General features: G+C 52.2%; 1 protein-coding gene and 1 long non-coding RNA gene across 8 annotated transcripts in view; one reads left to right on the top strand and one right to left on the bottom strand.

Moving 5' to 3' along the window:
- Cux1 (cut like homeobox 1) overlaps positions 1-24,734 on the top strand; it is a 256,975-nt gene that overhangs the window by 140,940 nt on the left and 91,301 nt on the right. For all 7 annotated transcript variants that reach the window (XM_042686510.1, XM_042686509.1, XM_042686505.1 and 4 more), the window contains exons 4-7: positions 2,138-2,216; positions 16,935-17,072; positions 19,705-19,828; positions 22,565-22,641. In XM_042686510.1, coding sequence (XP_042542444.1) covers positions 2,138-2,216; positions 16,935-17,072; positions 19,705-19,828; positions 22,565-22,641 — 418 coding nt within the window. The remainder of the gene's footprint in view (positions 1-2,137; positions 2,217-16,934; positions 17,073-19,704; positions 19,829-22,564; positions 22,642-24,734) is intronic.
- Positions 834-21,783, bottom strand: LOC122113528. The gene is made up of 4 exons (XR_006148449.1): positions 21,694-21,783; positions 21,633-21,638; positions 10,699-10,703; positions 834-843 (listed from the first exon to the last, which is right to left on the bottom strand). It is a non-coding gene; the product is annotated as an uncharacterized LOC122113528 (long non-coding RNA).

The raw sequence follows: 24,734 nt of genomic DNA, 5'->3' as shown, positions 1-24,734 counted from the left end.
ATTCAGTGGTGTGTATGGAGGGGGTGGGGCGGCAGGAGGCTATTTTGCTCTTTGACACAGGATCTCACTAGACCAAGCTGGCCTGGAACTCTCTATCTTCCCACCTCAGCCTCTCAAGGGTTGGGGTTACAGGTGTATGCTACCACACCCAGTTTCCAAAACTATATGTTTAAGTTAGGGGAAAAAAAGTGAAGAGCTGGGCACTGGTGGCTCACACCTATAATCCTAGCTACTCAGGAGGCTGAGCTCTGAGGATCATGGTTCAAAGCCAGCCCAGGCAGGAAAGTTGGTGAGACTTCTCTCCAATAAACCACCAGAAAACCGGAAATGGCTCAACTAGTGGAGTGGTCACTAGCCTTGAGCTGAAGACAGTGCCCGGGCCCAGAGTTCAAGCCCCATGACTGACCCCAAAAAAAAAAAAAGTGAAGAGACCAGACAGTATGACTGGTTCCAGTTAACAGCAGATGTATGGTTTTAATTTTCTTCTCTAATTTTTTTGTATTTTTCTATTATATAATGAGTAGAGATCGCTTCATAATCAGGGAGGGGGATTTTATTTTAAAAATAAAGACGGCTCATGTCACCCGCTCCTCCACAGCTCCCCCTCCCTAATTAAGTGGCTCCTCTTGGGCCTTAGTGAGTGATGGGCTGCTGCCTCATCCTTTGCTTCTTTAATGGCATTGGAGCCAGCCAGCCTTGGGCTGTGTGCGGCAGGAGGAAGACAGTTCCTTGCCCCGAGCTGGTGTGGACTTGGGGTACCTCAGATGTGAAAGGTGACCCCTGCTCTTGGCGATTATGTTACACAGTTTAAATACAGTTGCAAGGTCATCCAGCCACTGGAAACTATTGGAATGAGTGTCCACTGTTGGGGCAGGGCCACACCGGGGACCCAGCACCACCTGGTCAGCTTACCTAACAAGACACACAGGTCCTGGTCACTGTCCTAGACACCCCCCTTCCAGCAGTGGCCTTCTTACCTCCTGTGTCTCACAGCCCAGTCAACAGTATGTCCTCACTTCCATAGCTCCCGTGTGTGACCATGCTGCCTCCATCACGGGTTCTTCATGGCTATGGGAAATGCCTAACATGCCCGTGTGTATGTCCTGCCTGCCCCCAATGGGGCCCCTTGGCTTTCATGAAAGAATTCTTCCTCTTCTTTTAATAATTCCTCCTCCCTCCCTCCCTCCCTCCCTCCCTCCCTCCCTCCCTCCCTCCCTCCCTCCCTCATTCCCTCCTTTTCCTCTTCCTCTTCTTTCTTTTTCTTTTTCTTTTTTTTGCCAGTCCTGGGACTTGAACTCAGGGCCTGGGCACTGTCCTTGAGCCTTGTGCTCAACGCTAGCACTCTACCACTTGAGCCTTAGCACTACTTCTGGCTTTTTCTGTGTACGTGGTACAGAGGAATCAAACCCAGGGCTTTGTGCATGCAAGGCAAGCACTCTGCCACTAAGCCACATTCCCAGCCCTTCTGCTTTCTTCTCTCTTCATCTTCTTCATCTTTGTGCCGTTACTGGGGCTTGAACTCAGGACCTCGCAGCTTGGCTTTTTTGCCAAGGTTTATGAGTCCCCATTTGAGCCACATGTCCAATTCTGGCTTTCTGGTGGTTAATTGGAAATAAGAGTCTCTTATGTCTACCCTTTTCTCTTATGAGACCAAAAGCATTTTCCTTCTTGGCAGTCATCAACTTTTTCATCATGGATAACTTTGAACCACAATCCTCAGAACTCAGCTTCCTGAGTAGCAAAGATTATAGATGTGAGCCACTATTGCCCAGCTGCTTCGTGAAATTCTTAAGCCGATCTCAGAACCCTCAGATTGAAACACTTTGCTCTGGGCGTGAGCTTTGGCTCTCACCCGGCCACCCTGGCCAACTGCTCGCGAGGGCTGTGCTCCTGGCCAGTGGTCACGGCCGGGGTGCAGTGCCTGGCTAACACACAGACTCCCCCGAGGGTGCTGAGCCGGTGGGGTGGCACTACCGGCTCCACCCACTGTCTCCTCTTCCTGAGCCTGCAGACGGGTGGGAGGCGCCCACGAGGAGACCCGGGCTCGCTTTGCTGTGGGATTCACTCGCTACCTAATGACTTTTAAATTACCCCTTGACAAACGCTGAGTGCCTGGTTTTTCTTTTCTCTCTTGCAGATTGATGCACTAAGTAAAAGAAGCAAAGAGGCGGAGGCAGCCTTCCTCAACGTCTACAAGAGACTGATTGATGTTCCAGGTAAGCTGGGCTCTGGCCAGCCTGCTGCCAGGGCACCATGTCCCCTCTGGCTTCCATGAGCTGTCCAAGCCGCCCCCTCTCCCCTACCTGGAGCAGGGAAGAGGGGAGTGCCCACAGCCTTTGCAAATATGGAAAGCCAGCGCATCCGTTCAAGGATGCTCTGCAAATACAGAAACCCCGGTCTCTACAATACGGCGTGTGGCAGGGAGCCGCCTCCTGCTGCTGAGGCCGCCTGCAGGGTGCAGCCACCAGTGGAGCACCTGCAGTGCCTCACCCAGGAGCAATGGCCTTGGCACAGTCTTTCAGTTAAGGGTAAAAGCTGATAGCAAACTCTGCCAACGAGGAGACTGTCTCCATTCCTCTCCCACTGTGGTTGGATATTTGCCCTGATGAGCGATCCAGAGATCCTGCCCTGGGCTTGTGAAGGGGTCACAGTGGTGTTCCTTCCCTCTTGGGATCTGTTTTCTTATCTGTGAAGTAGAAGGTTTCTTTGCTCTAACTTTTTTGTCTCCTAAGGTGCTTATCCAGCTCTTGGTACTAAATTTTGGTCTTTTGATTTTTCCTTAAGAGTTTGTATGTGACTAGAGGTTTCCTGAACACTGAGGGAGGCTTCTCTAAGGTGAATGGATTCCGTTGTTTGGAGCTCAGGGTTCGTTGGTGCCTCTGGTAACAGCAGTTCGGTAGGTGGCGTTTGCCTTGTCTGATTTGCAAGGTAGTGTTTGGGAGCTTTCTCTCTGAACTGTGGCAGTCAGTCCACAGTGACTCAAGGCCTGGAGGATTCCTGGGAAAAGTGGAGCCTGGGCTTTGATCCCCAGAGTGTTTTCGTCTTCCAGAGCATTCATTCTTTCATGAGCCGGTTCTGTGGGTTCTGTTCTGGAAGGTTCTGCTCTGTGAAGAGTCACCGTCTTTCCTTGCCTGGGCTGGCTTTGAACCTCAATCCTCAGATCCCAACCTCCAGAGTAGCTAGGATTACAGGCGTGAGCCACTGGCACTCAGCATTACAGTTCCTTCTTAAAAGGTCAGGTTGGTCTAGGGCTCTCCCCTAGTGGCACTTCTTAGCTGACTAACCATTAGACAGGTTATTAGTTAAGTCTTCTAAGTCTTCTGTGTGTGTGTGTGTGTGTGTGTGTGTGTGTGTGTGTGTGTGTGTGTGTGTGTGTGTGTGTGTTGGTAATGGGACTTGAACTCAGGGCCTCAGTGCTGTCTGTAAGCTTTTTTTTTTTCCCCCTTTCTGCTCAAGGCTAGCACTCTATCACTTGGAGACACGGCTCCACTCCCAGGTTTTAGTTGGTTAATTGGAAATAAGAGTCTTATGGCCTTTCCTGCTCCAGCTGGCTTCAAACCATGATCTTCAGATCCTAGCCTCCTGAGTAGGCTTGCAGGCATGAGCCACTGCACCTGGCTTCTCCAATTTTTTTCTGTCTTAATTCCCACAGATCCCACAGAGGTAGTTTTATTGCCATCCATATCCCTCTGCACCCGTGCATACACGTCATTTTATAGAATTTTGATCCTGATTCGGGTATTTATTTATATCTGCCTTTTTGTCATATGAAACCAAAAATGTATTTACCTTCATAATTATCATTTGGGACTAGGACATCCAAAATCACTGTTTAACTAAGATGGTAGTAATACCAAAGTCGAGAAGAATGCACCTCAGCCCTTGCTGCCTGCCCCGCGTCTCCTACCAGTGTTTCTGCTGGCTAGGTGTGTGCAGGTACTCGAGCCGCAGCTGTGGCTGGAGCACTCTACCTGTGTTTGGGAGTCTGACAGTGGTCCAGATGAGGTAATCTTGTGGCCAGACTTACAGGAAGGGCCTGGTCAATAGCTGCACATTTACCAACCACCCCTGGCTGGGCAGGGCCAACTGGCGTCCCTGTCTGCGGGCCTCAGGCTCCAGAAGCACTCTGGTGTGTTGGGCTCTGGTTGAATAGTAACTGCTCACGTGATCTTGTAGCCCAAGGAAGCCTGCTGGTCCACCTGACTCCAATCAGGAGCCTGGTGGGGAGCAGGACTCAGAAGGGGAGCCTACGAGGGGCTATGCCCGCCCACCTCACCTGTCTGGGAAGCTGCTGGCCTTCTTTGTTTGTTACACTAGAAATCTAACCCCAGGCCTTGTGCTTGCTATGCAAGCACTCTACTACTTGACCCACACTCCCTGACCTTGTGTTTATATTTTGTCTTTGAGATAGGTTCTTGCCAACTTTGCCCAGACTAGATTCAGAATTGAGATCCCCTTCCACCCCTCCTGTACTTCCCGGGATGAAAGGTGTGTGCCACCATGCCCGGTTTTGTTTTCTTTTTTCTTTTTTGGGGGGGTCCGGTCGTGGGGCCTGAACTCTGGGCCTGGGTGCTGTCCCTCAGCTCTTCAGCTCAAGGCTAGCACTCTACCACTTGAGCCACAGCACCGCTTCCGGCTTTTTTCTTTTTGCTTATTTGGTGCTGAGGAATCGAACCCAGGGCCTCAGGCATGCAAGGCAAGCGCTCTACCACTGAGCCACCTTCTCAGCCCTGTTTTCTTTTTTCTTGGCTATTGGTCCCCCTGGATAGACTTCCTCAAGGGCAGAGCCTTGCCCTGTGCTCGGAGCCTGGCACACACATGCCAGGCCTCCTGCAGTTAGCCTGGGTATCCAGGATTGCCTCCCGGGCTCCCTTGGGGGGACCCGTGGGAACCTGCTTCTGCCGGTTTGCCTTCTTCCTGCATCCTTGCCTTAGTCAGTGGCCTGCTGGAGCACCAGTGGCCTATGCTGGGACAGAGGTCACACTGCCCATTTGCTCCAGAACATTTTGGATTTCACTTACTCTGCCCGGCTCCTGCAGCTACCCTGCAGCTCTGCTCCAGACACAGGCCCAGGCTGGCTTCCCTCTCTCTGGCCTTCTCCTTGCTCTCCTGCTCCCTGTGCAGCCCAGGCTGGCCTTGAGCCTCTGATCTCCTGCCTCAAATGCTGGGATTACAAATGGATGCCACCACACCTGCTCTCCCTCTGTGACGACTCGTTATAGGTTGGCTAATGGCATTCTGATTGGCAGGTAGCCGCACAGGTGACAGTGGTCCCAGGTGTGTGGCTTACCCAGGGATGTCACCATGGTCTTCACATGAGTGCATTCTGTGGCACATGCAGAGTCCAAAGCCCCATGTGGCCCAGTGTGGCCCAGCTGTGTTTCCCCTAGCTTGGCAGAGACAGAGACAGTGCAGTCTCCTCCTTCATGGTTTCCCTAGGATCACCCAGTCAGCAGGAGTGCCATGGAGATTTGCCAAATGACAGCATAAATGAGTGGATCAAAGCATGTCTTCAACAGGTGGTCTGAGTTAGACCTCAGGTGTTCATTGTTCGCAGGAAACCATGATCCCCAGGTTGGCCCCTCCCACGGAGGACAAGCATCCTGGGCCTAGGAGCTATAGACAGCTTGTCAGCTGCAAGGATGCATGCGCAGTGGTAGCTCTCTGAACTCCCGTTCTGACTTGGTGTCATCTAGAGATTCCCGTGGTTGCACGGTCTTCCTGTGGCACTCGGCGTCTGGGCCTTGTCCCTCCCGAGGACCTGCTCCAGACAGATGGGATTGTGACCAGCTATGCGTGCTTGGTCCAACAGCTGTCAGGCTGGCATCTGGGTGAGGGCTCTCCCCGTCCTCCAGGCTGTCCCCCTCCGGCCTCTCACATTGCACTTGTGCGCCCTACTCCTCCTCACTCACCCAGATCCAGGGGCAGTCTTTCAGAACTCCTCCGTGTGAAAGATCAGACCAGATACTCAAACACATGGTAGTGAAGATAGCCCCCATGCACCGTGCGCACCGCTAGCCTGCGGCACACTCTTCATTCCTCAGTCAATTTGGAGAGCATTTCAGAGCCACTATCAGAAATGCCCTGCATCAACCCAGCCCTGCTCTTTTCCCAAACCTCATGCTCCTTACCTCTTATCGCTGGGGGTGCCTGAGGAACCCCCTTCTCCCACTGCTGCTGTGTGTTGAGAACAGACCCTGCCTCCTCACACTTTCCCTGGGCCAGCCTTCTGAGATCCTCCTATCTCCACCTCCCACATGGCAGGGATTACAGGTATACGCTACCATGCCTGAACCTTGTCTTGGGTTTTAAGCAGGGACATGGCATGACCAGATCTGTGGATCAAAAGGGTCATCCTGAATACAGGTTAGACAAGGGACTAAAAAGGGGTCCAAGGTGGGGGGGCGGGAAGAAATAGGACACTTGGTTTGGGGCAGTTGAATTCTATTTAGGAGGAAGGATAGACTCAGTTGGCACGAAGAGGTGAAGGACTTTAAGAGATAGGCCAGATCTGCCTGGGCTCAGCTAAGTCTGCTCTTTTCTCGAGTATTTGCTCACTAGGCTTCATTTGATTTAAACACTAAAAAGAAGCCCAATGGAAATGTGGGGAAATGCCTAATTCTGCCCCTCCCTCGTGGAAGATGATGTGAGGATTCACAAGGAAACCATTCTACCTCCAGGTTTGGATGGCATCGCTGTCCACTTCACACTGGCAGTGTCCACCACCTGGTCCAGGTGCGGTTCGTGGGGCCACACTGGTGCTGACATGCCCCACACTCCCCCGCAGCCCCAGATCTGCACATCCCAAGGACAGCCCAGGACTCAGCCGGCCTCCTCCTGCCCCTCACATCCAGCAGTCCCACACCCCACGTCACCGTCTGTCCTGCAACACAGCCCTCTGGAGAGCTGCAACTGCTCCAGGACTTCTGGCCCCTGGGAGCTGCCATTCTCCTGGGCTCAGAGCAAAGTTAGGGTGGAATGCATAATCTGCCAGCCATTAACCTCTCTGGGTGACTCCTCTCTTCTTGTTCTCAGAGTTTTGACAATGGGGATGTGTTTATTTCCCCAGCAGGGAGGGGACAGCGTAAACCAATACAGTAATCATCTTGTGATCTAAGTTTCTGAATGGCTCTTATTAGTGCATGGCAGGTACCAGCTGAGTCACTTGACTATTTGCAAGAGACATAGATGTGTGTAAGACAGGACTGTGATATCTCTGTCCCAGAAACATCTCAGTAACAGTAGGGTTTTGTTTGGGGGGCAGGGATGAGTGGGTTGGGTGTGTGCCAGTACTGGTGCTTGAACTCAGGGCCTGGATACTGTCCCTTTGCTTTTTGCTTAAGGCTGGTGCTCTGCCACTTGAACCACAGTTCTACTTTCAGCTTTTGGGCATCACGGAGATAAAAGTCTCCTAGACTTCCCTAACCAGGCTGGCTTTGAACCTGGATCTTTAGATCTCAGCCTCTTGAGTAGCTGGGATTACAGGCATGAGCCACCAGCATCTAACAAGTCTTTCTCTTTTTTTTGGGGGGGAGGGGAGGTTGGTTAAGGGGCTTGAACTTAGGGCCTGGACACTGTCCCTGAGCTCTTTGTTCCAAGGCTAGCGCTCTACCACTTTGAGTCACAGTGCCACTTCCTGTTTTTTGTGGTTAATTGGAGATTAGAGTCTCACGGACTTTTCCTGCCTGGGCTGGCTTCAAATTGCGATCCTCAGATCTCAGCCTTCTGAGTAGCTAGGATTACAGGTGCCCGGTTGCAGCAATCACTTTTAAGGAACGAGTTCTTAGGAGAAAAGGACAGTTGGCAGCACCACTGCCTTGGGTTGCTGCCACACAGCTTGCTGTCTCTCGGATCGTGGGAAGAATTTTGGCTGCATGTGGCTGTGTGATTCCTGTGTGAGAATCCTGTTTGACTCCTGGCTCCCGTGCACTTTGCCTCCTCTAGACGCGAACCTTCACAGCCTAAAGCCATGCTGGAAGTGTGTGCTTTAAGTCTGATGTCTTAAGGAACGTTTTACTGCTGATGTGAAATGGTCACTAACTAAGGGAATATGGAGCTCCAACCCATGGTGTCACGACCGACTGTCGCCTGATTTCCATGGGACACGGGCCCATGGACATCCACGCCACAGGCCAGACTGGCTAGCAGAGCCCCTGGTAGGCCATTGTGTTTCCAGAACTCCAAGGCCTGGTTCAGGTTCAGAAAGCCCCTTCCCCTGGGGAGAGTCCCATCCTGGGAGCGCAGGAGGAGAGGGGGCTCTCGTCTTTTGGAGAAGTCCGTTTTAAGGGCGCCGTGAGAGTAGATCAGCACTCCAGTCCCCTGCCTGTTACTTTCTGGCAGGGGCTCACCACGAGCTAGAATTAGAAAACGCTGTCCTCTCGCTCTTCCTCTTCCCTGTCTGCCCCTGCTCGGCCTCCCGTTCAGAACCTTCCAGTTCAGTTACAAAGCATGCTCCAGAACTGTGGGAATGTGTCTGCTCCAGCCTGGTCGCAGGGCACTCCAGTCCATGTGTTCCAGGTCTCCTGGTGTTGGCATGCCAGACCCGGTGCCCCTGGGCCTCCAGGGAGTCCTGTGTGACTGCAGTGGCCGAGCAGGCGCCCGCACACACGCCCAATATGCCAATATGCCCTCGTACGGTGTTTGCATTTAGTGTTAAGGATCAACCCAGACACTGAAACAGGGCACAAAGGGGACCAGGGCTGCGCCCCAAAGCAAAGGCCAGTGCATTGCACACAGATGCGCAGCTGCCTCTGCCTCTGCCTCCCTGGGGCTTCTGGGCCTGGAGCAGATCCCCAGGTCTCAGGGAACAAGGGACAGTCCTGAGTGGCAGCTACTCCCTGCCTGGCCTCCCAGGGAATCCGAGACCAGGCGGTTTCTCCACCTGCCCTGACCAGATTAGCCAGCAGCCCCAGAACTGGTGGGGTGCACAGTTTGCTAGCTGTTACTGTGGAAGAATGCAGTATCTGTGTCCCTGCCACCAGCTTCCCCCTGCAGCCTGTCTCAGGCCTTCCCTGGGGCCCCCCTGCGCCAGGCCACAGATGACGGTGCTGGGAGTGGAACTCCGGGTGACTCGGGGAACTCTCCCCGGGGTGCGTGGTCCCCATGCCACCATGGCTGGGGTGGTCCTGGCACTGGGTATCCAGGCAGCCCTTCATCAGTCGCTCATCACCATGCTAATTGCTGTATGACTAATTATGCCCTGAATTCCAGTTGATTTTCTTAATGAGACAGCTGGGTTAATTATGTAATCGTATGATTACATTAGCCTAGAGTGCCCAGGCTAAAAGTAGCGTCTGGCGCACTGTGATGTCATGGCCGGGGCCGTCCGCACAAGGGGCACATTCATCGGCGGGCTGGTGGCACTGCAAGCTCTGCCAACACGGGCCTTGGGTTTGTTAAGATGGGGCCTCTGGGCCCACTCGATGTGAAGTCAGGCTGGTCCCCACAGGGTCGCCTGCCACCATCTCCAGCCTCCCCCAGCTTAGCATAGCCTCAGCCAGAGCAGAGCCACGCTGTGCCCACCCTGCCAGGCCCCTCTGCCCGCCCCTCTTGCACTTCATGGGGCATGCCAGCTTCCTAGGATCCGGCCAGGGGACCCCAGGCCAGACACTGGTGCCAGAGAGTCCCAGAGGACCAAGTGCCTAGGTTGACAAGAGCGTGCAGTCACATGCCCACCCCACATCTGCCCCTGCCACCAGGGGTGCCCACAGAGGTCCAGTCCCTAGTGGATCCCTACAGGGGTCGTTTGCAGACCCTCGTCGCTGCCAGACCCCCTTCTCAGCTCCTGGTGTGCATATGCAACTCTGCCAGTGAGACTTCTAAAACTCCCACGAGCTCAGGACCACCAGAGTGCACACACACACACACACACACACACACCACCTCTACCCTCCAGGACTGTGCGTGATGTCACCACACATGCAGGGCATCTTGGCCACCCTCACAGCTGTCAGTCTTCTCATGCTCTTCACACCTGAGGGGTCCTCTGTCAGTGAGTCCTTGTCACCCAGCCCTTCGCACTGGCACAGCCACTGCCTTGCCCGGCCCACCCCCTCCCCACCCCACCCCACCCCGCACCCTCCTAGCGCCCCACCGGCCCAGAGCACTGTCCATACCAGCGATTACCCGCTGCCCCAGGCCATGGCGCCCAGGGGAAAGAGCTATGGGCTTCCAGTCCCAGTGTGTATCTATATGATGCACATGTGTAATTATAGTTGTAAACTAAGTTCTATATCAATCTAAAAACAGATGAAGGAGGCTGAGAAAGATTAATAAGGAATTAGAATATTTTATTAACAGCACAGAAATTTATTTGCTCTCTTTGGAAAAAAATACATACACGTATGCTCGTGATTTTGAGGTGCTGGGCAAGTGTGTGTCTGATCCCTCTGAGCCTCACCTCCACCCCCAAATTATATGTTAAATTCACATTATTGAGGGGTCACGCCCACATTGAATATAGTGTTTGATAAGGTGAAGATGGGAGAATGGGGTCACCTTTCGCGGTCCCTGGTGACCCCAAGCCCTGGCACCAGTGACCTTTCTGCAGTGGGGGTGGGATTTGCTTGTTCTGTGTGCTATGCACAGGGGTTGGCCTAGTGGCAGACCTCCCTGACCCAGTGAGACGCCGCTGAGCCTACTGACCAGCCTGGCTTTGCCACTTGGCACCAGAGTTGTGTCTGTTTTCCTTCTGATCACCTGGCCTGCCCGGATCCCTCCCTGGCACCCCATGAGCCTTGGTGCGATTGTGAAGTCAAGGGCATCATGGGGCTATGGGAGGATGTCACTCTCCCCCCGTGGTGTCCGGATACCCTTCCCTGCATGGAGAGGGCCACCCCAGCCATGTTTGCTGGACACAGATTTCTTTGGTTTGGGGTCATTGTGGAGGAAGCACCACAAGCCTTTGTGGGCTGTTATTGTGTGGACATGGCCTGCTGTCCACAGGCACCTGAGACTGGGATTTTCTCTAGGGTGTCCACACATGAGGCTGGTAAGAAATACCACACCATCACATCATTTCACAAAGTCCTTTTGCCATTACATCCTTCTGCAAGGAACAGGAGCAGTCCAGTTGGTCCATGTCCCCGACACCGACTGGCACTGCCAAGTTTTAGGAGTCCTCGTGACTGTGCGTGTCTTCCCTGTGGTTTGAGCTTAGGTTTCCTGATCATCAGTTCTGCTAGGTAGTTAGTGCTTCATGTATCTAAAGCCTTCTGCTGGATCTTAGAATGTGAGACAGGGTCTCAGGCAGAAAAGTCTTGAGACTCCAAGAAACTATCAAACCAGACTGGAGGTGTGCATGGCTCAAGCGGTAGAGCATCAGCCACAAGCAAGATTTTTTTCATTTTGAACGTCTGTAGAATTTTTGGTGGGTTCCTACTCCATGTTCTGATCTTGGGGTTTTTTGTTTTTTTGTTTTTTTGTTTTTTGTCAACTGGGGGGCTTGAACTCTGGGCCTGGGCACTGTCCCTCAGCTCTTCAGCTCAAGGCTAGTGCTCTACCACTTTGAGCCACAGCGCCACTTCCAGTTTTCTGGTGGTTCATTGGAGATAAGAGTCTCACAGGCTTTCTTGACTGGGCTGGCTTTGAACCGTGATCTTCAGATCTCAGCCTCCTGAGTAGCTAGGATTACAGGTGTGAGCCACCAGCACCCAACTAGGACATTTTTTTATTCTTTGCTGGTCAAAGAATGTGCTTTGTATGACTTTGGTTCTGTGAAATTTCCCGAGTCTCATATTAGTTCTGTGTGTTTGGCCCACAGGCAGGGCACAGGCACAGGCCTGGGACGTTGGCCTGGGTGCTTCCTCATGCTCTCCCAGTCTCTTGCTATCTTAATGTTAGGTTTTTATACCTCATTGTGCTAGTGATTACCAAAAAGGGAGTTTAGAATCTTAACAGCTGTGCCTGGCTTCTGCCTTTGAACTAGAATGTTAGCTCGTTTACATTTAGTGTAATTGTGGATAGTGTTCTAGTGAAGTCAGCGTTGGACTCTGTAAAGTCTCTTGCCTCAATTTCTGTTTGTCTTGAGTTTTTTGTTGTGTTGATTATATTTTTCCTACTTTCTTTTCACTGAATTATTTTTTTTTGGAGGGGGTAGGGGCCAGTCATGGGCTTTGCTGAAGGCTAGTGCCCTAACACTTTGAGCCACAGCGCCACTTCTGGTTTTCTAGTGGTTCCTTGGAGATAAGGCTTTCCTGTTGCGCTGGCTTTGAACTATGATCCTCACATCTCAGCCGCCTGAGTAGCTAGGATGACAGGCGTGAGTCAGTGGCACCCATCTACAGTATCGAGTACTTTTTTATTTTATCTAATCTTCTCCCTGTCTGTGTTTGGCTTCTGTGGTTTCCTCTGGGTGGGAAGCAGGCATGTCTATAGTGTCATGCCAGTTTTCTGTGAACGCTGGGTTATGGCAGCTTCTGTCAGATGTTACCTCTCACGGCCACACACCTGTCACCTGTCAGTATCTGCTGCCACTTAGGCTTCAGAGAACCCCCCCCCCCATCCATTAAGGAAAGGAAAACTGGGGCAACTGTGTCTTTTTACCCCTTGGTTCCCAATTTCCGGTCTCCACCCCATCCATGGATTTCCTGAGCACTTTGTGTCGTGGGCACCAGAAGTGAATCCCATTAGCTTTTGATTTGGGCTTTGTTGGGTATGAAATTACCAGTGGATTTTTTGGGGTGGGAATGAGGGAATTGATTTTTCTGTGCCAGGACTAATTTTGGCGAGGACACCTGGTCTCTCCTACCTTTATAAACTTTTTTGCTTGGCCATTTCTGATTTTATATTCTTATTCTTGTTCTTAGCCATTTGGTTTTGCTTCTTGGTTCAGTCTTTCTGCGTTTTTATTCAGACTGTTTCTATGACTGTCTTTGAATTCACTGACCTTTAAATCTGCAGTGTATCTTCTGTCAGTAGGCCAATTTGCTATTTTTTTTTTTCATTTCAGATATTGCATTTTAAGCTGTAGAATTCATTCGATTCTTCATTTGCCAAATCCTCCCCTTATTACAAGTGTGTAGACTTTTATTTAAATCATTGAGCAAGCTTTAACACTGTCTTAAGTGTTTTTTGTTGGTTTTTGTTTCTTGGCTGATACCGGGGCTTGAACTCTCACTCATTTAGCTCATTTGCTCACAGCTGGCAATCTACAACTTGAATCACACATCATGCCCTGCCTTTTGGTGGTTATTTTGGAGATGGAATTTGCCTGAATTTTTCTGAGTTGACCTTTAGTCATCTATCATCCTCCAGATCTCAGCCTCCTAAGTAACTAGGATCACAGGTGTGAGCCACCAATGCCTGGCTTATACTTTCATTTATATTGACTGACCCACACCTATTTCCCGCTTCCAGCATAAAACTTTGTGAATGTTAGCATCTGGATTTTGTTGTTTCTTGAGTTTGTTCAGGTAGATGGTTAATTATTGGCGACAGCATGATGATTCCAAGGTTTGTTTGTACCCCCCGCCTTGCCCCCCATTTGGGGCAGAAACAAGCCTCTTGCTTGTTGGCAGATGCTCTTCCACTTGAGCCATGACCCCTGCTTTAGTTACTCTTTTTAGTAGCATTCTGCCCCTGTCGTCCAGGCTAGCCTGGACTGGAGTCCTGCTGCTCCTGCTCCCCGCTTCTTTGAGGCTGACTCCTGATGGTGTGGCCTGGGGTTCCCCCGGAGCCTCTCCCCAAGCAGAATGTTGTTCAGTAAATCAGCACTTGAACAGTCAATGTCATTGAGTTGGCTGCCTTTTGGGAAGGCTCACTCTTCATTATGGTTTTGCATACCTGTTTGCATGGCTGGCTCCTGACACGCAACGTGCCCTCCCGCCTCCACGGGGTATCTGGAATTAATGAGATCGTGCCCTGTGGCCTTAGCAAAGATACTAAAGAAATGCAGGTGATGCTATTTGTTGTTGGTGGTAATTATCATCTTTGAGTCTTGTGTCACACCTCAGAGTATGTCTCAAGACTAAACTGTGAAGTGATCATAAAACATTGCCGATTTACCACATGGGACTGGAGGAGGCTGGGAGGGGGTTCTGGACTTTGGGTGCGCCTCTTGGACACCTGGCTGTGTTCTGTGATGCCTCTTCCCTGATTGGAGGTTCTGCACGCTGTCTGACCTGACAGTGCTTGAGTGGGGCCTAAATAGGGCTAGAAATCATTAATGGGACTGAGAAAGAGCTGTGACTTTCCCCAGATCCACAGGCAGGCTGGATCTGGAACACCGAAATTCATTGTTTTGGTCTCTGGCCCAAACATGCTAGAGCCATTACATCGCCATGTGGTAATTAGCTGTTCCTTTAATACACGTAATAAAAAATTAAGCCTAAGAGATGCTTTAGCAAGGCCTTTTTCATATCCCAAAACAATACTCAAACGCACTGGGCCTTCAGTCCCCCAGCCGCGCAGAGACCAAATCACAGGCAGAGCTCGCGGGCATGTTTGAATGCTCAGCTCCTCATGCTGGGACCAGATTTGCTGCTTTGGCATTAACCTTTAATTGTGTTAAATTAAATATAGACGCCATAATGAATAATGAGGAGATTGCCAGAATTTTCACTTAGAGAATGGTGCTCTGGCAATTTGATCATTTGTGCGTTACTTCCACGTGTCATTGGTTCCATACAGAATCAAGGGAGGGAAGCTGTGGTTTTCTCCCAAAGCAGACCTAGTGGGTCCTAGCTAGACGTTGGTGCCTTCTGCCTGTAATCCCAGCTACTCAGGAGGCTGACACCTGGGATAAGAGGAGCTGATGAGCCATTTGCTCATTTCTTTGCAGCCATTTGCCTGGCATGAAGCTGTGAAGGGAGAAAAGGACAGAAAGTTTCCTAAGAAGATAGTGTGTGTGTGTGTGTGTGTGTGTGTGTGTGTGTGTGTGTGTGTGTGTGTGTGTGTGTGTGTGTGTGTGTGTGTGTGTGTGTGTGTTTGTGTGTGTGCGCATGCGCACGCGTGCCAGTCCTGGGGCTCAAACTCAGGGCCTAAGTGCTATCCTTGAGCTTTGTGCTCAAGGATGGCCCTCTGCCACTTAAGCCACAGTGCCACTTCTGGCTTTTTGATGATTCATGGAAAATAAAAGTCTCATGGACTTTTTTACCTTGGCTGGCTTTGAACCAGGATCCTCAGATCTCCAACTTGTGACTAGCTACGATGACAGGCTTAAACCACTGGTGCCAGTGGGAAGACAGTGAAATTTACTTAAAAGGAGGAGGAAGGCAAACACTGCACCTTGTTCTCAGAAATCTGTCTTTTTGTTATTACCACTCACAGTTTAGAAGAACAATCTCCCCCAAAATAGCTTCTAAAATCAACTTGAACATAAATATTTGAGTACTGATTCAAATCACCCTGAAAAGCCAGGAATGAGAAAGAGAAACCGTCAGTGGCTGTGGACGCAGGTGGAGATGGGGGCTAGCAGTGGGGGCTCGGCTGATGGACTGGGTGGGTGCTGGTGGTGACGCTCCGGGCTGGGGCTGCGGCTGCAGCTCCAGCATGGGTCCCACCCAGGTCCTGGGGCCGCCTCTTATAAACTCTGCACAGACAGCGCCATGTCTAACAATCTCCTGGCTCCTGGTGGACACGCCTGCCGAGCCACTGTAGCCCCGTTCCTCCCTTGCTTCCAGGAACCTAGGGTGGTCTGAAAAATTAATGACTCTAGCATGGGAAGATGGAAGAGCGCACTTGAATATAAACCCGTGTTGATGCTCTGCGTGGTGTTTCACATTCCCCGACAGCAGACAAACTCTGTGTCCATCTCCCAAGTGAGGCTGGCGCCTGGCTGGAAACACACTCAGTGGCCCTGCTCAGCCCGTGCGCTCTCCTCTCACAGAGCCCAGCAGGTGGACTGTCACCGCCTTGCAGGCTGCAGGAGGAAAGAGGAAGGTCCAGCTGAGGCAGAGGGATATTTTATGTCTGTCTGCCTTTTTCTGGGAAGCCCCTGCCACGTGTGCAGTTGCCATGAGTTCAAATCCAGTGTTAAAAGGCCAGGCATGGTAGCACAGCCTGTTATCACAGCTGTTTGGGAAACAGGAGTGGGAGGACCACAATCTAAGAGGCTATCTAAACACAAAATAAAGAAAAATGAGAAAGGAGCTGAAGGTGTGGTTTAAGTGGAATAGTGCCTGCCTGATGAGCTCAGGGCCCTGAGTTCAAAGCCCAGAACCACCAGACCTGCTCCAGTGCTAAGCAGGGAAATCTCACAGACGTGTTAACGTGGGTATGTGTCCTGTTCCATTGGCCTCGGCCTCTCAGGCCTGTCTCTGATGTCCTTCTGCTCTCGGTGTTGTCATCTGGAGCTTCTGGGTGCCCAGACATGCTTTTGTGGGCTCTGCAATCTTGGGGTTCACAGCCACTCACCCCTGGCTTTTCCTGGCACCTTTCAACAGCAGGATATGGTAGCCTGGGCTTACATACGCCAAAGATGCTTCTGTGTCTCCATCAGTTGACCCTACAGGCCATGGATGATAGCCCCTTGGAGCTGGCAGGCTTGAGTCTGTATTCCCACGCTCAGCCAGGGAACCCTGGGCCTGGCCCTGCATCCCCTAAGTCACAGCTCCCCTCCTATCACATGATTCCTTCCCAATGTTGGTGAGATGTCCCGTGCTCTCGAGCCTTCTTTGTTTCCAGTCTGGACCCTGGGCCCATGGGCAGCTCAGGAACCAAGGAGGATGAGCCAGGGAGGACTCCCTCCCTTGCCAGCCAAGTTTCTCTTAGTAGCAAATCCCTGTGGATCCAGGGCTGTCTCCAACCCCTTTTCCATATGTGAGGATGCTGGGAAGAGTCGTTTCTCTGTCAAGCAGCCAGGACCCTGGGGTTCGAGGCCCCAGCGCGGCCTGCGGGAGGTGACTTCCTGGGCCTGCAGGAGGCGTCCCCCAGGACTCTGTCTGGGCATGGGTTAGTGTCCCAAGAGGGCTGACATGTGCCCTCCTGCCCTGCAGATCCCGTGCCAGCTCTGGACCTAGGGCAACAGCTACAGCTCAAAGTACAACGCCTGCATGACATCGAGACAGAGAACCAGAAACTTCGGGAAACACTTGAAGAGTACAACAAGGAATTTGCTGGAGTCAAGAACCAAGGTTGGTGGACCCTGTGCGCCTCACCCAGCCCCTGGCTCTTGCTTTCTTTCTTTCTTTAATTGCCTTTCCCATTCTGTTGGGACTAGCTCTTAATTGTCAGCCACGTCATGAACCTGGGTGGGGTGAGAGGCAGAGTTGTTAAAGAGAGATAATGATAATGCTGAGCACTGAGAAGTCAAACTTTTGCCTCCACACAATAGTTACATGGGATTTTATTGCCCTCCGTGGAGGCTGATCAGGATTCTTTGAAAATCCCTCCTGGACTGTCACGTGGTTGAGTCTGCCTCTTAAAAGGCTGGTGTGTTGCCTGCGGGCGACACCTGTCAGGGAGCCAGCCCCTGATCAAAGGGTCACACACACACACAGAGTCATTCAATAATTGCTGCGGATCCATTAAGGCCCAGACTAGACGCATCCTCCTTCCCAGCCGGCTTCACCTACTCATTAGGGAATCTCATGAAAGCACGCAGCCTGTCTTCTCCCGGCAGAGAGGGCAAAGGTGGCCTGGCTCATCCCCTCACACTGCACCAAAGGCCATGTCTCCAGAACCCCCGGGCTACCCAGCTCCTTTGTCCAGGGGAAAGCTTGCGGTCGATCTGACTGCCCTTGAGCCTAGCCTGGGTGTTCTCCTTGGAGACCTGTGGGCAGGAGGCCAGTGGAGGGCGTGGCACTGGCTGGCTCGCTCCTCCCTAGGCTTCCTTTTAACCTGCTCGGAGAACAGATGAGAAACAGCAGGAAACGCCCTACAACATTAAGGGGCTGCCCATGGAAGGATCCAGAAAGAGGAGGAAGATGTAGAAAGAGCCAGCCCAGGTGCAGAGTTGCTGTGGTCTAGCCCCCAGCCAGCAGGGGTGTGCAAGGAGGATGGGGAGATGGCCAGTGCACTGCCAGGGACTCAAAGGACAGCTCTGTCCTGCTGAGTGCTGGGTTCAAGCTGGTATTCTTCTATACCTTCTCTCCCTGGAGAGAAGGTCTTCAGAAAGAGCCCAGCAGCGACAGTCCAGGCACCTAGCAGGTTGTCTGAGAGGGAGCCACGTCTGCTCTGCATTTTCTGTAGTTGGAGGTCCGTGGGGGAGGCCATGGGCTACATGTGCCTCTTTCCCTTCACCCTGCGTGCCCCGCTTCCATTGCTGGAGCCCCACTGGTCCTGGCCAGCGAGCATGTGTGGGACAATCTCTCTCAGAGGCCTCTTGGGGGTTTTATGCAACAAAACCTACAGCAAGACCTAGGAAAAGAAGCCCTAGAAGACCCCTCCTCCCCCAGCAAATACATCATTTTGCCAGAAATTTTTCTTCCTTTAGGCCTTCCAGGCCTCCAGGCTCCTGTGTGGGAAGGGCAGTAGACGTGGCTTATTTTCAACATGGCAGTAGTGCAGGTGGTTAAGAAGGTAGAGCAGAGAGTTTCTTCCACATTGTGGGCTGTGGACCTCATAATGATGGGTTTGGGGTATACCTAGCAAGTGCCTTATCCTTTCTGCCACCTCCTGCATGTGGCAGGGAACATGGGAGGCCGATGTGACCCCATCTGCTGAGATGTCCCAGAAGGAACAAAGTATGGATGTGGCATTGAGGGGCCCGAGTGCTGTGGAGACAAGCGTCCACACAGGCACCTGGGCCAGGGCCTCGGAAGAGCGCTGCTAGCGCCATTGTCTGACATGGTCCTGTCCAAGGATGGCATCCCGGAGCCTCACACCGCCCACCCACAGTCTGGGTGTCCCCACACCTGCTTCCAAGGCCCGGCAGGGCTGTTGGTTTTAACTCTGCCTTCTCACCCGAGAACCCTCAAATTCCACCCAATGGGAAAGGCCAATTGCTTTGCTTAACGAAGCCCTGAGCTTAATCGCCACACTGCGTGGGCTCTGGGTCTCCTGCTCCTGCCCAGACCCACAAATGTTGGTGGGAGTGCACAGGGTGGCCCTCAGGTCCAAGACCATAGCTCTGCCAGCTGCCCAGCCCCCACCCCAGCTCCCCTGAGTCCCCACTGGCTCATAGCCAGGCCAGACACCGCTCAGCCCTGGGTCCTGTGCAGGTCCCAGTGGGGCCCCACTCCCCTCGCTGCACCTACTCGGGTGATCTCAGTTGGAGGAACTAGCGGCTGGAGCGGAAGTGCCGTGGTTGGGGGCGTGGCTCCCTCCTAGGGCCCTTGGCCACCAGCATGGCAGGCTCGCTGCAGGCCCAGGTGGGTTCACTGCAGGCCCCAGTGCTCGGGCTGTGCTCCGGGCACTTCCAGGTCCAGGTCACCCACCCACACCCAGCAGAGTCCCTAGCCAGGGCCTGGGTCCCCTAGCACTCAATCCTCAGGGTGGATCCCCAGCCAGAAGGAGGTGACACTTGAATCACTCAATGCCCACATTTTCCTCCCTGCATGGCGAGGTCCAGAGACAGTTGATTCCACTCCAAAAACTGCTTATCCACAGTGAATCGCCCTCCTTCCTTCCCAGCAGTGTCCTGAGTGCTGCCCAGGCTCCATCTGGCATGGGTGGGGGGAAGTGGGAGGCTCCACGGATGCAGATCCACAGACACTGCCCTTGGAGCAGCTCAAGTTAAAGCACACGCCCGTCCCCTAGGTTGGGATCTGGTTCCTCCCAGGGTAGAGCCGCCCACCTGACTGTCCTCCCTCCCTTCCTGCGCAGAGGTGACCATCAAAGCGCTGAGGGAAAAGATCCGAGAGTACGAGCAGACAGTGAGGAGTCAGGCAGAGACCATCGCACTTGAGCGCGGGCAGAAGCTGCAGGATGACTTCGCTGAGAGGGAGAGGTGAGCGCAGCGCGGCCACCAGCATGCCCCCTCCCAGCTGTGGACAGGCCCAGTGGCCGACGCCCTTGGCCTCCATTTGGGAGCCGCCCCCAGCTTGAGAGCTGAAGCACCTTTTGATATTCAGCATCATGCATGCATGCACGCACGCATGCACAGAACATGGTGATTTAATTTACTATTATCTCTTTCCATTCCTACAGGGCTTCCTAAATCCAGGAGTCACATGATCAGAAAACCTGACATGCTCCCACATGCAGGCTCCCCCAACCCCCAGTATGGGGGTTTGAACTCGGAGCCTCAGTCTTGCTGAGCTGGTGCTCTTTCACATGAGTCACGCCACCAGCACTTTTTACTTTAGATTATATTTTAGATGGGGGGGTCTCACCTTTGCTTCATCTGGGCTGGGACTACAGTCTCCTACCAGTGCCTCCCACATAGCTGGACTTACAGATATGTGCCATCGTGCCCAGCTTCTTGGTTGGGATGTTAAACCTTGATCCCCGCAGTGTCCACTTCCTGAGTAGCTAGGATTTCAGGCATGTACTGCCATGCCCAGCTTCTGTGCTCAGTGGAAGAGCCTGTGTTCACCATGGGTGAAGCCTCCCTGGCTGCACTCCCCAGCAAATATTCCAAAATTCAGCCTTGTTACGTCCTCAAGCATTTCCGATGACAGATACTCTTACCGTAAACACTGTAACCATTCCATCTAGCTGATATGTAGTCTAGATTTCTAACGATTTGCTTTATCCAGAACTCTCCATTTTCCACTAATATGATAACTTCATGAAAGTTAGATTTCTTACAGAACTATAAGGAGATTGCCAACTCCGGCAATATATGTCAGGTTTCTAAACCCTTTGGCTATTTGGGTGGTATATGCCTGTAATCCCTGCAGTCAGGAAGCTTGGGCAGTAGGATCTCAAGTTTGTGGCTACCCTGGGCTCCATCACAAGTTCCAGGTTAACTTGGGCATAGCAAGACCCAGTCTCCCAAAACAAATCAAAACCAAAAAGCCCTTTTGTTAAATTAAGATGAAGACGTGCATGTAGCCGCTGCCAGGAGGCCCTGGCTTTGCAGTCCCTCCGACGGGGCCCTGGGTGTCGTGGAATGTCGAGGTATCCTGTGTCCCTTATGGACACCTGTGGGATGGGCTCTGCAGACCCGGATGTCAGGGCAGGAGGGGCAACTCAATGATGAAGAACATGCCTGCCGCTTCAGGGAGGCCCTGTGCTCGCACACCAAAGCTGGCCTTGCTCACAGAGGAGGAGGATGGCTGCTTCCTCTCCCTGGGACCATACAGCACCAGGCCTGGGCCAGCCAGCACCCAGGACACATCATTTCACAGTGGGAGAAGCCGTCATTTCACAGATCCCCAAAGGCAGGACTGTGAGGCTCCATAGCTAGCCTCCCAGCAGCACGAATGTGGCCTCCCACCAACTTTACTGCAGGACTGAGTGGGCATGGGTGCTACCTGTACCCCCTTCCTCCTGCTGGAAGAGTGAGGAAGGTGCAGCCACAGGGCTCCTAAAGGCCAGCAGAGCCCTGACCTTACTGCCGTGGAAGCCGTCCTAAAGCCAGCACTTGGAACTCATTGTTCTCTCTCCCTGTAATTGATCATGGGAAGAAATGCAAACCATCTAAACACCCCAAAATGAGAACTGTGCAAGTGAGAAATAGGCCAGCCCTACCTTGAACATTATGTAGCCAGGAAAATACTAACTGGAATTCACAGAACTCGGAGAAAGCAACCCAGCGTAGTGGGAGTAGAAGGCCACAGTACAAAGTTCTGCATCTGCCTGGGCACCAGGTACTTCAAAGTGTGCAAGCTGGATAAAAGGATTCATTCTGCTAAAAGATATAAATACCCAGATGCCAGGGGCTCACCTTTGTAATCCTAGCTACTCAGGAGGCTGGGACCTAAGGATCATGGCTTGAAGCCAGCCTAGGCAGAAAAGTCTGTGAAACTCTTTATCTCCAATGAACCAGCAAAAAGCCAGAAGTAAAGCTCTGGTTCAAGAGGTAGAGCACCAACCATAAGTGAAAAAGCTTAAGGAACAGCAGCTGAGGCTGAGTTCAAAGCCCCAGTACCAGAACCAAAAAAGAAAAGAAAAAGATGATATACATGACTGGTTGATTATTGAAGAAATGATAAAGCTAGATATTTATTACCCTTCTTTAGACACCCTCCCCCCAAAAAGAAAAAGAGTGGGACCTAGGGTTTAAAGTTTAAAAAAAACCTTGAATGCATCCAATGAGAGGATTCAGGCACAACATGAGGTGTGGAATGATGAGGCTTTTCCTGGGAAAGGAGCCATGAGGCCTGGGTCCGGGACGATGCCAGTCACTTCCATCCATCTGCAGCCACTCCAAGGTGCAGACAGAAGCGGTAGGGCCAGGGACAAAGGTGTGCAGAGGGTGAGTTCCGGCCACAGGTGTGTCCTGGCAGTGGATCTTGGGTCCGGCCCCCTGGGCTTTCCTGTCTTGATGGGAGAGTCTGGTTCCCCAGGCTGACTCCCAGCTCCTGGGCGCTGCCTGGTTATTACTGGTAATTATACCCATCCGGGTGATCTATCCTGCCAGCTCCACTGTTCCAGGGCTGGGGGCCAGGCCCTTGTCATAAAGATGCCCCGGCCTGTCCTGCCTCTCCCGGAGCCAGACCGGGCACTCTCCAGGCTGCTGACTGCCACAGGTGGTAGGCAGCCATGACCACATTGACCTTCTCCCCTTCTGTTCCAGAAAGCTGCAGGAGACCCAGCTGTCCACCTCCTCGAAGCTGGAGGAAGCAGAGCACAAGCTGCATACCCTGCAAACAGGTGGGGCACTCGGTCCTGGTGAGGTCAGATGGGTGAGCCATGGGGGACAGCATGCTGCACCCCTGCCCTCTGCCGCCCGCTGCCCCTCAGATGCCCCCATGCTCCAGGCCGCTCGCTTGACTTCTCAGTCACCGAGCTGAGTTGCTGAGTGTGGAGGTGGGAGCCCCCCCCCATGGAGGTGGGAGGGCCCCCCCAACCCGCTTCCTGCTCTTCTCTCCAACAAACAGGGCTGCGTCACACACTGTCAAGGGCTGACATTTCATTTGGAACAATAATAAGAAGGGGGAAAAAAACTTCTACCCTAAGCGAAGTTAAGGAGAGCACTAAATAGCAGAACCTTTTACAGTTTAAAAGATACCAAAAAAGGGGTGCTTGGTTGGCACTCTAAACTGCATGCGGGAGGGAGAGGGTTCTTCCCCCTTTTTTTTTTTTCCTGGAAAGGAAGCAGCACTGTTATCTGTTTCAATAAAACATTAGAAGATATCATCCAAGTTCCAACACATGGAAGGGGTAGAAAAAAATCAACAAGCACGTTCACAGCAAAACCAACAATATTCCAAAAAATCTAATCACCAGGCTAGCGCTGCAGCTCAGTGATAGAGCACACATGAGACTCTGGGATCCATCCCCGCCCCATGCACACTTGCATACGCATGCTCACCACCACTGACACATTCACACACAGGCCATCGACAGACCCGTGAGAGCAGGGCCCCGTGGCCTGGCCAAGGGTCAGAGCACCTGAGTTCACAGAAGAAAAGTCAACAGCTAACGTTCACACACTCACGGTTCTGACACTCAGGGAGACGCAGGGTAAGATTGTTTTGCCTAGTGGCCTGTCAGAGGTTTGGAGTTGGCTTCACTTTGTTTGAATGTCGATGCCTATGTGTGGGTGCCTGCTGCCCAGGCAGCTTCCTGGCAGGCCGTGAGCAGGTGGATGAAGTGGGGGCTCAGCCCCAGGGCTTGGTCTTTGAGTGTCCCAAATGCAGACTGGTCGGACAATTCACTGCCCGTGTGCTGAGCTAGGGTGGGGTCCAGCCATGGAGCAAACAGCCCCACCCCACTTAAACGGGGAGAAAGCTGGAGAGAAGCTCTAGCTGCTATTGTCTGCTCTCATGGCTTCTGTCCCTGTCCTTAAGCCCTGGAAAAAGACCAGAATTATTCAACCTGGTGATCTTTTATTTATTTTAGTTTTTAGTTTTGTCAGTCATGGGGCTTGAACTCTGGGCCTGGGCACTGTCCCTCAGCTCTTCAGCTCAAGGCTAGCGCTCTACCACTTGAGCCACAGCACTACTTCTGGCTTTTTCTGCTTATGTGGTGCTGAGGAATCGAACCCAGGGCCTCATGCAAGGCAAGCACTCTACCACTGAACACCCCCCCCCCTTTTTTAATATGTGAAGTATGTATGTCTCTCCACATACATACATGCAGCCAGACACTGGTAGTACCATCGGGCTATGTAGCTGTGGCATGGCTGTACATGGTGAACTCCAGTCAGTTCACAGCCTCTTTTTTTTTTTCCACCTCCCTTGAAAACACAGGGTCTTACTGTATCGCCCAGGCTGGCCACCACATACAATCTTCCTATCTCCGTATGAGGGTTGAGACTACAGGCATGCACTACCACACTTGACTGTTGCTACATCCAACAGATATAAATGCTACTAGCTGATGAGGCTGCTGCTGGCATCACATGGCACAGGGTTTTACAGTCAGCTTGTTTCTTTAGTAAGAAGGAGTCATTCTAAAGTAGGACTAAGGAAATTGTATGGTAAAAACAAGAAGCAGTAGCATATTGGCCTGGCCTTGAGTTGTACACTGCATAGACTACACCTCTACACACCTGCCACTTGGCAGGTTTGTTTACATCTGTACTGGTGCTACTCAAAGAGGACACATTACTGAGCCATAGGAATTTTCCAGCCCTGTCACAGTCTCTAGGTTGTCAGTGACAAAAACATACAGGGCCAGGAGTCAGTGGCTCATGCCTGTCATCCTACTTACTCACAAGGCTGAGATTTGGATTGAGGTTGGAAGCCAGCCTGGGCAGAAGTGTCTATAAGACTCTTCTCTCCAGTGAACCACTAAAAAGC

This window comes from Dipodomys spectabilis, unplaced genomic scaffold (genome assembly GCF_019054845.1).
Source record: "Dipodomys spectabilis isolate Male_0828 unplaced genomic scaffold, ASM1905484v1 ptg000098l, whole genome shotgun sequence".
NCBI classification, from domain to species: domain Eukaryota; kingdom Metazoa; phylum Chordata; class Mammalia; order Rodentia; family Heteromyidae; genus Dipodomys; species Dipodomys spectabilis.
The sequence above is the reverse complement of the archived record's forward strand: the minus strand, read 5'-3'. Positions and strand labels throughout refer to the sequence as shown.